Raw genomic sequence first — 15,000 nt, 5'->3', positions numbered from 1 at the left:
TTTCTCTTGCTTTGAACAATATACTATTGCATTCACCAATCCAACAACTTAATCTCATAGTTATTACAGTTCACTCCCAATTCTATATTAAGAGATTACATATGTAGGTGTGAAAGTACATGACCTAGTGGTTAGTGTGAGAGTAAGTGTTGAGATACCACTTTTGTCTGGTGTAAAAGCTCCAGTTGTCAGTGCAGTAAAGCAGGTTGCAATTTTGGTGTGCATTATTAGCTTGTTGTTCTCCCAGATTCCTTTTATTAGCCTGGTGTGGTTCAAAGCTGTTCTTCTGTTAATCTGAGACTTTAGAGAGAGGCTAACTCTGATAGTGGAGCCAAGGTAAGTAAACTCACAGACTACCTTAACCTAACAATTATTGATCATAACATTAGGATGCAGAAGGGCTGGCATGGGACTGCCAGCGATGGTGAGCGCTGGCGGACCTAGTCGGCTCTATGGACAATGACACCTCTGGTACCACTAACCTGGGATGACCTCAACCTCATCAAGAGCATGAAGCAAGCAAGAAGCAACATGAGGAAGTTGCTTAATATTTTGAATCAACATTTTAGTCTTCTTCAGACTGTTAATCAAGTTGAAGTCTTGGCAGACTGTTGAGAAGCAGTCCACAGGCATTGCAGCTGCCCTTTAGAATATATTACTGGTGTTGTGTTGTCTGAAAACAACATGTCCCTGACAAGTACTTCATGTACTTTAGATTCCTCTCTCAGCTAAGAGCAACTGAGCAGCTTCTTGTCCAATCTGGTGCAAAGCTAAGTCCAATCAGTCAACAACAAAGATGATGTTGAACAAGGAAAAGGCTAGCACATGGCTGTCCTGTTTTAAACCATTATGGATCCTATATCCCTGCAAAAATAAATATCACATAATCTCATTCTGACTATTTTATAAAATTTGATATGTCAGTGTAAGAAATCAAACGTAGTATAGGCTTGACATAGCTTCTTGACAAATGCTTGACTTGCTCAATGTAGTAGCTAATCTCCCTCAATAAACTTTCTAATGGTTAATGAAACATTACTTATTTATTATGTGGATGTAAACTTAATTAGTTTAGTAAACACTGTTTACAATTAAAAGCCAAATTAGAATGAGGATGTGTTCAGGAACCATGCTGATATAATGCTTGGCATGATTAGCACTCTTCGAACTAATTATCAACTCAAGATGACTGCTTCTACCACTGCCACAACTATTGCTACCAATAACAACAATACTAAGGTACTAAAGACGCATGAGTTGATAAGTCCCTTTAATAAATTGCATGTTGAATGTGAATAGGGGCAAGTATGGGTAAGTGGTTAAGAAGTTCACTTTGCAACCACATAGCTTCAGGTTCAGTCTCTTGTGTAGCACTTCAAGGAAGTGTCTTCTACTATAACCCCAAATCAACTGTCTTGTGGATGAATGTGTGCGTGTGAGTGTGCATGCATGCAGAAGAATGTGCATGAATTGATATTCCACAGTTTTGATTGCCACTGTCTGAGTGTAAAGAACAATATGATATTTCCATTCTTTGTCACTGTTTAAACCAGTCACTCCAAGCTTTCAAAGAACTATGGAATATAAAAAAAAATCCCTGGCTTGAAAAACAGATATGGGTTAGAGACAGGAGGAGCATCCAGCAATAAAATCCTGCCTCAAACAAATCTTCAGCCAACCCATATTAACTTGGAAAAACATGTTAGATAAATGATGAATGAATGAAACTAATATAGAAACAGAAAATAATGAGGAACTGTCAACAAAGTGTAAACAGTTTAATCTTTAATGAAGCAAGTTTTTTTTTCCTTTGGTTTTACAATAACAGGACATTTTGTTCTATTCGTTTAAAATTTGATTTATTATGTTACATAATGAGAATTCTAGTTTGTTGAGCAGTGAACTTCAATTTGACTTTAATGTTATTCAATAAATAATACCTGTAGAGGTAATCAATAATCATAGGTGACAACCATATGAACCAACCAACAAACTAAAACATAAATCTTCATGATAAATACCCGACATGGTTTGGGGAAAACAAATGATAAGTGGATTGTAGGAACAGTAATACCCGTGTTCTAGAAATAGTGATACTTTTAGTTAACAAAAAAAAAAAAGAAGAAAAATACAGTAATAGGTGTATTCTAGAAATGTCATGGAAACATGTATGGTGGGGTTGGAGGTGAGGAATGACACCAGCTTTGCAGTATTTACAAATAAAAAAACAATAATAAAAGCTAACAACATACATAATGTCTGAATTGTACAGCATTGGCTTAATAGCCACCATAAGAAATGACAACAAAAAAACCATGTAGGCACAAGTTTGGCAGTATGGTTAAGAAGCTTGTTTTGCATCCACATGGCTACAAGTTCAGTCATACAGTATGACATTATGGGCAAGCATCTTCTACTATAGTTACAGGCTGACAAATGCCTTATGAGTGAATTTGGTAGGTGTGCAAGCCTGATGTGTAAATATATATATATAGATAGAATAAGTACCAGACTGAAAAAATAAATGTGTACTAAGGTCAGTTCGTTTGATTAAACCCCTCAGAAATGGCACTGTCTAACACTGTTTGGAAAAGAACAGACGTGAAAAATGTCAGAATAGATCAAGTCAAACTAAAAACTGAGTTGATGATAATTTTTCCATTGTGAGGTACTTGACCTCCCTGCTGCAAGCTAATAAATTGTTCGACAATATTAAGATACACTTATTCCATCTGTCTTTTTGTTTCGAGTTCAAATTCTGCCGAGGTCAACTTTGCCTTTCATCCTTTTGGGGTCGTGGCCCCCTCTCCAACAATTTTAGGCCTTGTGCTTAGCGTAGAAAAGAATATTAAGACACACTCACGGTTTATAACGGAGAACTATAACAGCAATGATCTCTACTTAAAATTAGATAGATTCAAGCATTGCAGTAACAGTGACCATATAAGAACTACCAATTTCTTGGCTCTTTTTCTTTGGTATGTTATTGACTGAACTTATTATTTGAGTTCTCTGTGTATATGCATTATCATCATTCAACATCTGTTTTCCATGCTGGCATGGGTTAGATGGTTCGACTGGAGATGGCAAGCTGCACCAGAATCCAGTCTGTTTTGGCTTGGTTTCTACAGCTAGATGCCCTTCCCAATGCCAACTACTCTACAGAGTGTACTGGGTGTTTTTTTACATGTCACCAGCGCTGGCCACAGCCATGAATTCACATAGCATGACATGTCTTCTCAAGTACAGCAATTTGCCAAAAGTCTTGGTCACTTGTTATTGTCTCCATGACACTCAACAACTGAAAATCATATTTTGACTAGTGCATTCTATGTCTTCCTGAGTCTACCTCTTCCACAGGCTCCCTCCACAATTAGAGATCAGCACTTCTTTAAGCAGATGTCTTCATCCATATGCAGAGCATGACCATGCTAGCTCAGTCTTCTCTCTTGCACACTGCATCTGATGCCTCAAAGTGACTAATAAATATTCAGCTCTACAGCTCAACAAACATGCAGTTTCAGGTTCAATCCTACTGTGCAGCACCTTGAACAAGTGTCTTTTACTATAGCTGTGGGCCAACTAAATTCTTGAAAGTGAATTCCACAAACAAAAACTGAAAGAAGCTAGTGGCATGCATGCATGTATGTGTGTTTGTATCCCTTTGTCTTGACATTGTGCACTGATTGCAAACAAAGTCATCATTTACCCCCAAATTATGGTGCTCCGTTGCAATTTTCCATGAAAGCATGTCTGATCATTGACCTGTTCATTGATTGACTAGGGGGAACTATTACAGTGATTGGAAATGAGTGAGAGTTGGCAATAAGATCATCTGGCTGTAGAAAAGTTACCTCAATGAATTTCATCAGACTCATGCAAGCATGGAAAAATGATCATTAAAATGATGATGATGATGATGACAACAACGACAAAGATGGTGATGATGTCAAAGAGGATAATAAAAAGAAACAACAATGATGATGACGATGATGACGGTGGTGATGATGATGATGGCAGCTGCTTCGATAAATTTCATGTGATAATCAATTAATGGATGAGAGAAATAAGTGCAAAGCTATGAATCAAAGAGTGAATCTGTCTTCTATACTGCCACCATAACCTGACATTTTGACAAATCTACACTGACAACAACAATACATGGGGTACATTAGTTAATAGGATAACTTTTAGAAACATAAGCCAACTTTACAATCTCTTTAGATTAGATGAACACAGAAATGGTTAAAAATCTCGAGTTTACAGAGCAAATTCATTAACTCATTATTTAATTTAATTTGATCTCCTCAGATATTTACCATCATCATCATCACTGTCATTGTTTGAATGTCCACTTTCATGCTTGCATGGGTCAGACAGCATTTCATCCGAGATGGATTTTCTAGAGTTGAATGCCTTTCCTGCCACCAACCCTCACCCATTTCCCAGTAAGTTAATATTTCCCCATAATCAGATATAAGATTGGGAATGAAGGACACTGTTTGTATAACAGAGACATTTATTACGGTCACACAGTGTCAAGGCAAGGAGACGGCAACACAGAATTTTTGGGGGTAGACTTTCTTTGGTGCTTCTGTCACCAACCCTTAACTGTTTCTCAACAAGATGTTATTTCCCCACAGCCAGACATATCTTTTTTCTTTTTTTTTTTTTCCATAGATTGAAAACAAATGACAACACTTGTATAATGGTGATGCTTGTTAACAACAAGTGATATCAAGAAGGCCTGCATGTGTACGTACACACGCGTACACACATACACAAAGGCTCACATGCACATACGCACACACACACACGCGGACTCATGTGAACACAAATACACACACATACACATGAAGGGCTGGTGGTGACATGTTCTCGTTAATAAAGTAACTGCTGTTATATTATCACAGGTTTGTGGTAGTAATATTGTTGATGTTATTTTTAAGATGATAGGATGTTATACATGGGAGGTTTGGCTGATATATTTAGCAAACCAAACACCCAAACAGAAGTTAAATTGTAATGTATGCTTATGAATTTTGACTTTGAATATTTATATTGAGAAGGACAAAATGATGCAAAAAGTGAACAAGACAAATATGGAATTGGTATTTCTACCTATTGAACCACTTATGGGAAAGATTGTAACAAATCTAGTTTGTGATTGTCAATATTGTCAAAATAGATTAAAGCACTCAACATGGTCAGAGTAAGATTAAAGCAAAACAAGAGAATCCAAGGAAACTAGTGATGTCATGCATTAGAGAATAACATGTATGTATAAGTTCATAAAGTGAAATACATTAGTATATTGAAGGGGAAGGAGAAGTTTAGTGTTTTGGACATAGTCCTTGATCAGAGAGACTTAAAGAGATGATGTTTGTAGTTCAAATAGGAACACTAATGTCTGTTATGGCATGATGAAGATGTAAGACAATTGAATGTTCATCTTACAAACCTAGGAGAATTGCGATGGTGAGAGTGATTGGGATGGAGAAGAAAAGAAATCTGAAATAAAAAGGAAAATAGTTACAGGTACGGCTGTACACTTCAGAAGCTTACTTTGCAACCACATGGTTTCAGGTTCAATTCCAACACACAACACCTTAGGCAAATTTCTTCTACTATAGCCTGGGTCAACAAATGTCTTGTGACTGAATCTGGTAAATGGAAATTGTATTGAAACCCATCATGTTTGTGTGTGTGTCCATGTGTTTGTTCTCCACACCATTTGACAACTGATTTTAGCTTGTTTACACCCCCATAACTTAGTGGTTCAGCAAGAGACTGATAGAATAAGTACCAGACTTAAAAATAAATACTGGGAGTCAATTTGTTTGACTAACCCCTTCAAGGCAGATTTCCAGTAAGTAAAAAATATGATGTGAAGTAATAACTAACAAGAGCACTCAGAGAGCACAAACCTCCACCAAGGCAACACCAATGTCCTCTCAACAATTAGCTGGAGTTGATTTTTAAAATGAAAATATTTGAAATAAACTCGACTGCTCTCACAAACGAGAATACTAAAAATGAACCCGACCGCTATCAAAAATTAAGTAAAAAAAAAAAAACAGAAAAATAGTCCAGAATCCTTGTCTGGTACCAGATCGATCCCTAATTCTAATCAGTTTGTGCCAGTCATGAGGCCAAACATCCCTGAAAGTTTCATCTGAATCCAGCCAGCAGTTCTTGAGATATCTTGTCCACGGAGAAACAAACATCACTGAAAACAATACCTCTGTCTTTGCTAAGGTAGAGGTAATAATGGTTTCTTTTACTGGTCACAAGGTGACCAATGGTGTTAGAGACAATATAAGGATGAAACAGAGATACAAAATGATTGGGGGTTTACACTGAGTAAGAAGGAATTGACAAAAATATCTGATTTAAGAATAAAATTTCATCATATTTTCCAATAGCGAAGAGAGAGAAATACTAGGATATTTTTCAGAAAACTTCTCAAAAGCCTTGGATTACTCTACCGCATCAAAGACCTCAACGGTGTTCTCTATGTGTTTCTTTCCTCCTGCTTAGAAAAACTCAATTGGTGTAGACTCATTCATCTATCATAATAATGGTTTCAAATTTTGGCACAAGGCCAGCACTTTTGAGGGAGAGGAATTTAGTCAATTACATTGACACCCCCCCCCCCCCCACTTCTTGATCAGTACTTTATTTTATCAGACCTGAAAGGATGAAAGGATGAAAGACAAAGTGGACCTTGTTAGAATTTGAGTGTAAGGCGCCGGAAATGTTGCTAAGCATTTTGCCTGGCGTACTAACAATTCTGCCAACTTACCTCCTTAGGTGGTGGTAGTAGTAGTAGTAGTAGTAGTAGTAGTAGTAGTAGTAGCAGTAGCAGCATTAGTACTAGTAGTAGTAGTAGTAGTATATGAAATCACCATGTTGCACACATATGGTTGTGATGCATGCACCTGGTGTACCCTTATCAGACATGTAGTGATGATGGGGTATATTGGGCTTTGTATATTTGTACCCCAGGTTCACTTTGATGGCATGCACTGCTCTCTCAGTCGATAATGGTAATAATGATGATTATGGAAATGATGGTTTCAAGTTCTGGCACAAGACTAGCAAGTTCAGGGGAGGGGGTAAGTCGATTACATAGACCCCAGTATTCAACTGGTACTTATTTTATCGATGATAGGCAAAGTCAGCCTCATCAGATTGTGAACTCAGAATGTAAAGACAGACGAAATGTACTAATTGACCGAATAATGCAATGTTTTTTGTTCGCTATTCCTACAACTCAATAATAATAATAATAGAAATATGAAATATGAGAAAGAAGATGATGATTGGAAAAAGATGCAGATATTATATATCAAAACAATAAAAAAAATATTAATAAATTAAGAATGAAGGAGGCAGAGAAGACAACAGAGACAGGGAATGGGGGAGAATAAGAGAAGAGAAGATTAGTAAAGAAAAAGGGAAAAAAAAACAATTTAAGGAGAATAATAAAGGATAGCAAAAAAAAAAAATAGTATGAGAAAATAAAAATGAATAGAAAGGAGAAAAATGAAAGAAAAAAGGAAAAGGAGTTAAAGTGGGAGGGGAAAAGGGGAGAAAGAGAGAGAGAGAGAGAGGGATAGAAAGACAGAAATAAAGAGAGAGAAAGTGAAAGTGGGCAGGAAACCAGAGGAGCAACAATCATGTATCTTAGAAAACAACTCATTAAAACAAGGAATTTGAATGTCTTCCAATTCATAGAATTCTTGCCTGAAAACTAGGCAGCATTTAAAACTCATAAATGATTTTATTGGTGTCTACCTTTTTTCTTTCTTTTTATCATTATTTTTGATAGATTATAAACATTTTTATCAGAATGGCAACTTTATTGAGGGGGGAAAAAGATTTCAAAAGAGAGAAAAGAGAAAGGAGTTCTTTATAAAGAACTTTTACTAATTTTCCCATTGTAATCATTATCTTATGTAGAGACAAAAGTGTAAACAGCTAAATAGGGGAACAACAAGCAAACAGCATAAAAGGGGAGCTTTCAAATAGTGGCTCAATCTGTAAGAAATAGCCAAATCACACCTTGTCATAAGCCAAGAAGGAAGCTTTGGTGGTTCCTTGTCCTGTTAGAAATAGCAACCAAATCCTTCTCCAAGCACATTCTATTGTCATAAATAAATAAGGAAGGAAGGAAAAAATGCCACATAATGTAACCCAAGATGTACACCATAATAAAGATGAGATGGTCATGGATAGAAGTCCTTTCATCTATTATAAGTCTCCTTGACCTTTGAACTACCTGTAGCTAAACTACAATGACAATAGATTGATGGTGCATAACCTGTTAATATTACAACATTCTCTTCATGTTTCCAGGTTGAACATATTTGACTTCTAATGTTCAATTCCCCAGTTTCTATTTCAATAACACATCTAAAGTTGAAGTGGGACAATGTAGTTTACAACTCTAAGCACTGTCAGCTCTGTGAAATGCAAAGCAAACCAACATTTATGCAGCTGCTCAACCTGTTTGAATTATAGTATCCAACCTCCTGCAGTCTGTTCTTTATTGTCTTGAAACATTGGAGTGGAGTGATCAACATCACACAACACATGTGCAAGAATTCATGTTGAATAGTAATGGGAACCTTAATTAATTATAATTCTATCATTTGAATATTGAAAAATCAATGGGTACTGCTACCTCCTCTTTAGACAAAATGATCTTTTAAAAAATTGTCAGAAAAAAATTACCAAAATGTAGTGTGCGTGTGCGTGTGTGTGTGTGTGTGTGTGTGTGTGTGTGTGTGTGTGTTTTGTTCTGTTCCAAATATTGGCAGGATAAAAAACAAAAAAAAAAAGACAATAGAAACTACTCCCTTCAGTAAGAGATAAATATCATTTATTATACACAGGATTTAAATTCAAGCTACCATAAGTTTCATGCTTCTGAAATACAATGGTCAGACAAGCTTGAGTAGCATGTGTATTTCCAAGCAGTCATTCAGACCCCCACCACACACACACACACACACGCACGCACACACACACACACATATGAGTAAGTGGAAAGATGAAAGAAAGTGACACTCAACATATCTAGTAGGAGCTACATTTACTTTTTAATAAGTTTGACTCAGTTTCATAAGACTTAGAGCTTCGTGAGCATGCAAGACTGAACTATTTCATTACATATTAGGAGAAAAGAATGCTCTCTCTCTCACCCTCACACACATGCATACTTACTTTTTAAGATGATAAAGTGCAATTTTTAAGTATTTGACTACCATTTCAAGTATGTTGAATGACCACATAAGTACCTTTACATGGGTTTCAGAGGCTGGTGGTTTTCAGCTACCCAACTACCTACACACACACACACACACACACACACACACACACACACACACACACACACAAATCAGGGAAAGATGATCTACAGCCACAGATGTATGACTATTTGTAAACAAATATCAGTCAGCTTTAAAGACAAGAACCACTTCTATCCAAATTGTCAATTGACCAATCATGTTGAAATTATATGTCTTGCTTTCTGTTTTTTAGATTTTATACTTCCACTGAGGGAGCTCTTATTTTATACACCTGTAAAGTGAATTTTAATCTCAATTAATCAAGGTTTTTCAATTCACTCTATTACATATGATACACTGTACCATGTTTCATTTCATTTCAAACCAGTCAAGAGTAAAGTTTTGTACTATCACAATTATAGGTTTTTAATTTGCGTTTTTTTTAAACTTATTTTTGGCATTGTTTTGCTTCAATGCATTCTTCTTTGCCTTTAGTCAATATGAATGTTTTGTTGTATATTTATCCCAAGCTAGGTTAACACTGGCAGAATATGCTTATGATCAAAAGATGTTTCTTATTTATCCCAGAGTTTAACACTGAATGAGTAGGCATATAATCGAAAAATGTTCCAGCCATGCTCATCACATTTTTCTTACTTGAGCATAATGTACGTAGGACTGTATTATCCACATGTCTTCCTTTTTTTAAAAGATAGTAAAGTGGGATTTGGCAGTGAAAGGGAGAGATAGAGAGAGACTTGACTGATATTTCTAACAGGGAAGTTGACCATACTCTTTTACTCTTTTACTTGTTTCAGTCATTTGACTGTGGCCATGCTGGAGCACCGCCTTTAGTCGATCAAATCGAACCCAGGACTTATTCTTTGGAAGCCTAGTACTTATTCTATCGGTCTCTTTTTGCCAAACCGCTAAGTTACGGGGACGTAAACACACCAGCATCGGTTGTCAAGCAATGGTGGGGGGACAAACACAGACACACAACCACACATACATATATATATACATATATATATATATATATATATACGATGGGATTCTTTCAGTTTCCGTCTACCAAATCCACTCACAAGGCTTTGGTCAGCCCGAGGCTATAGTAGAAGACACTTGCCCAAGGTGCCACGCAGTGGGACTGAACCCGGAACCATGTGGTTGGTAAGCAAGCTACTTACCACACAGCCACTCCTCCATATAAATGTTTACTTATTAACTTTTCAATGGTGATGTTTTAGCAGTCAACTTTGAGAGAAAAAAAGCATTTGTGTACATGTGAATGTATTAAAAGAATTAGTAATATGTGAGTTATCTGTAAATGTGCCCATATGTCTTAATGAGTATAACAGTAGTGATATTTGCAGTACCAATGATGATTTACCCTAAGTGGACCAAACAAATGGTTAACCTTTGGCCTTACCTTTGGTCGGGTGTCAACCACATACATAAATGATGACTCTGGGTTCACTCTCAAAATGGCATTGAGCATCTGTTCATCTTCCACGCATCGAGCACTGAATCCAGCAAGCGGTTGACTGCAACGGCAGATAGCAGCCTAACAAAGAAAGAATATAGATTGATTTTTTTAACTCAGCAAGTAATAGAAAATGCTTGTCATATGTAATAATAGTTTTAGGAAAACAGAAACAAAAACAAAAAATGAATAAATAAATAAAAGAATAGGAAGAAAGGAAAATGCTTTTCAATCCATCTTTTTAACCCTTTAGCATTTAAATTGGGTTCATTCCATCTAAATATTCAAATGACCTACTCTGGCCTCTCACATCAACCATACAATGTCATTCTAAAATTAAACAATCATACCATTGATATCTTGAACCTACAAGAGCAATGTGAAATAAAGTGTCTTGCTCAAGGACACAGTGTGTCACCAGCTTTCAAACTCATGACCTAATGATCGTGAGCTGAAGACCCAACCACTAAGCTACATGCCTTCACACCCAATGAGCTTCCAGTTTCTGCCAATCAAATTCACTCAAAACGCATTGGCTGGCTGGAGGCTATAGTAGAAAACACTTGCCCAAGGTGTAACACAGTAAGGCCAGACCTATTTGTTTATTTTGAATATACAAATAAGGAATTTATTTCATTTCATTTCATTCAATTTTAGTTTGATAAATATTATTCTTTGAAAAATTAGTTTCCAATTTATTATTTCGTATAAGCACATGAAATTTGAATAAAGCAAAGTTATAATCATTGCACCTATGAGCGCATGCATGATTGTGTAGTTAAGAAGCTTGCTTTGCAACCATGAAGTTTTGGGTTCAATCTCACTGCACAGCGCCAGGGGCAAGTATCTTCTATTTTAGTCCCAAACTGATCAATGCCATGCAAGTGAATTTGGTAAACAGAAATTGTGGAAGCTCATCACACACACACACACACACACACACACACACATATATATATATATATGGATGTATATTGTATTTCCTTGTATTTGTGACACTGCTACCTTCACACACACACACAACTCAACAATCAGCGTCGATGCGTTTGCATCCTTGTAACTTAGTAAAAGAGACCAACAGAGTAAGCACCAGACTATTAAAAAATAGGCACTGGGGTCAATTTGACAGTGCTCTAGCATACATGTAGTCCAAAGACCAAAACAAGTAAATGGTAAAAGACAATATAACATTATCTGATATTACTTACAGTGGCAAATATTTACGACCAACATTATCCACCATGTAATATAAAGCACTCTAGCTGAAAGATAAATATCAAAACACAGAGCCTGTCCTAATCAGACTATACTCATTATTAACCTGAGCCAGTTTCGATGAGGTTACAACCAAACTATCAATCATGAGTAGACATTTCTTGTTCCACTACATTAAATATATTGGTTTGGAATTTTGGCACAAGGCCAACAATTTTAGAGGAGTTGATTACATCTACCCCAACCCTCTCTCCTCCTCTTCATCATCGTTATCATTTAATGTCCATTTTTTTTCATGCTGGCATGGGTTGGACAGTTTGACCAGGGCTGGCAGGCTGGACAAGGTTCCAGTCTGATTTGGCTTCGTTTCAATGGCTAGATGCGCTTCCTAACACCAACCACTTTACAGAGTGTACTGGGTGACTTCTACGTGGCACTGACACAGGTGTAATCACATGATGGGATCCTGAACGGTTTCTGTTCCCCAAATTCTACTCCCAAGATATTGATCAGCCTGGGATTATAATAGAAAACACTTCTTCAAGGTATAGTGTAGTGGGATTAAACCCAAAACTGCATTGTTGTGAAGCAAACTTTCTTAGCCACACCACCACACCTGAGCTTGTTTGGTGAGGTGTATATATATATATATATATATATATATATATATATATATATATAATCATCATCATCATCATCATCATCGTTTAACATCCGCTTTCCATGCTAGCATGGGTTGGACGATTTGACTGAGGACTGGTGAAACCGGATGGCAACACCAGGCTCCAATCTAATTTGACAGAGTTTCTACAGCTGGATGCCCTTCCAAACGCCAACCACTCAGAGAGTGTAGTGGGTGCTTTTACGTGTCACCCGCACGAAAACGGCCACGCTCGAAATGGTGTCTTTTATGTGCCACCCGCACAAGCCAGTCCAGGGGCACTGGCAACGATCTCACTCGAAAATCCTACGGGAGCCAGTCAGGCGGTACTGGCAACGGCCACGCTCAAAATGGTGCATCTCATGTGCCACCCGCACAAGAGCCAGTCCAGGGGCACTGGCAACGATCTTACTTGGCTTGCCGGGTCTTCTCACGCACAGCACATTTCCAAAGGTCTCAGTCAGTAGTCATCGCCTCGGTGAGGCCCAATGTACGAAGGTCTTGCCTCACCACCTCAGCCCAGGTCTTCCTGGGCCTACCTCTTCCACGGGTTCCCTCAACTGTTAGGGTGTGGCACTTTTTCACGCAGCTATCCTCATCCATTCTCACCACATGTCCATACCAGCGCAATCGTCTCTCTTGCACACCACAACTGATGCTTCTAATGTTCAGCTTTTCTCTCAAGATACTTACACTCTGACGGGTATTCACATTGACATTACACATCCAACGGAGCATACTGGCTTCATTCCTTGCGAGCTTACGTATGTCCTCAGCAGTTACAGCCCATGTTTCACTGCCATGTAGCATGGCTGTTCGTACGCATGCGTCATACAGTCTGCCTTTTACTCTGAGTGAGAGTCCCTTTGTCGCCAGGAGGATAGCTTTACATTGTAGATTATACACATATTATATTATGTTATATTATATTATATTATATTATACACATGTAGAGCTTGAAACACGTGTACCGCGGAATCCTTTGTAGTTTTGTTGTTATTTTTTTCTTTTGGATTTACAATTTATATATATATATATATATATATATATATATATATACACACACACACACACACACATAATGGGACTCTACTCAGTTTTCAACAAAATTCAGTCACAAAGCATTGGTTGGTTCAGGGGTATAGTAAAAGGCACTTGCTGAAAGTGCCACACAGCAGAACTGAACCCCAAATCACATGGTTGCAAAACAAGCAGCTTAATCACATAGCCATACCTGCACCTACTTTTTATTTATTATTTTTTTTTGTCTCTGTTGGCAAAAGCTAACTAGATTTCAATTGATTTCTATTACTGGATAGCAGACATCACCAATCAATTAGATAAGGGCAGAACTTGGCATCACCTCAGTGAATTAAAGAACCATCAAGATATTGATATTAGGTAAGATTATATCCATAAATACATTTGCATTATATATATAAATCATGGTAAAAGTTTTGATTTCAGGAATTAAAAGAGAAGTAGGTTGGCCAAACAAATATAGTGCTTTTTGTTTACCAAAGTTGTAATGCTGTAAGTCTCAATCAGATAAGAATTAAACAAGACAGATTATTTAGAACTAGCTCATAAGACTTAAAGCTGACCAGAGTTTCTCTGGTCTTTGCAAAAATGATTAAAATATTATTAGTAATTGAAGCTAATGTGGTCTTCCGCCCACAGCATAATTACGTTTAATTAGCTTTTTTGCTGTTTGTAACATTAGATATGTTTGAGGTAATTTAACTGAATTGCCTACAGAGCAAACTACAAGAAGATTAAAAAATCTATACTGTTGCTCATATGAAGCATAAAACAAAATATTTCATTCAATTAATCAGATACTGCATTGAGGGATGGTCTATGCAACTGCTTTATGCATTGGTGGATATTGAGAGATTAAACTGGCTACAGGCACAGATGTGGTTGTGCGGTAAAGAAGCTTTGCTTTCCAAACACTTGGTTCTGAGTTCAATCCTACTGTGTGACACCTGTGTGGCCCAGGGTCAACAAAAACTTGTAAGTGGATTTGGTAAACAGAAACTCAGCCATTATTATGATTGACCGTTGACTGAACACTATTCAATTTTTTTTCTCCGTGTTTTTCTCCTTGTCTCCGTATTCTTTCTGTTGAAGAGCGTAGCTCGAAACGTCAAAGACTTTCCGTATTCCCGAGCGTCATACTAATATATACTTTTGTTATTTACACCACCTGTCCTCGTCTGTTGTTATTATTTGTATATTCTCCCATATATATATATATATATATATATATATGAATATAAAAATATATATATATATATATGAATATAAAAATATATATATATATATATATATATATATAT

At 36.9% G+C, this 15,000-nt stretch overlaps 1 protein-coding gene across 3 annotated transcripts in view; it reads right to left on the bottom strand.

The window, feature by feature from the left end:
• The window catches only part of LOC106880692 (phosphatidylinositol-3,5-bisphosphate 3-phosphatase MTMR8), a 225,771-nt gene that overhangs the window by 23,882 nt on the left and 186,889 nt on the right, over positions 1 to 15,000 (bottom strand). For all 3 annotated transcript variants that reach the window (XM_014930780.3, XM_014930764.3, XM_014930771.3), the window contains exon 6: positions 10,729 to 10,863. In XM_014930780.3, the coding sequence (XP_014786266.1) occupies positions 10,729 to 10,863 (135 nt within the window). The remainder of the gene's footprint in view (positions 1 to 10,728; positions 10,864 to 15,000) is intronic.

Source organism: Octopus bimaculoides, chromosome 13, assembly GCF_046866305.1.
Source record: "Octopus bimaculoides isolate indiv1 chromosome 13, ASM4686630v1, whole genome shotgun sequence".
Lineage (NCBI taxonomy): Eukaryota > Metazoa > Mollusca > Cephalopoda > Octopoda > Octopodidae > Octopus > Octopus bimaculoides.
Note: the sequence above shows the minus strand (reverse complement) of the source record. Positions and strands in the feature narration are given on the sequence as shown.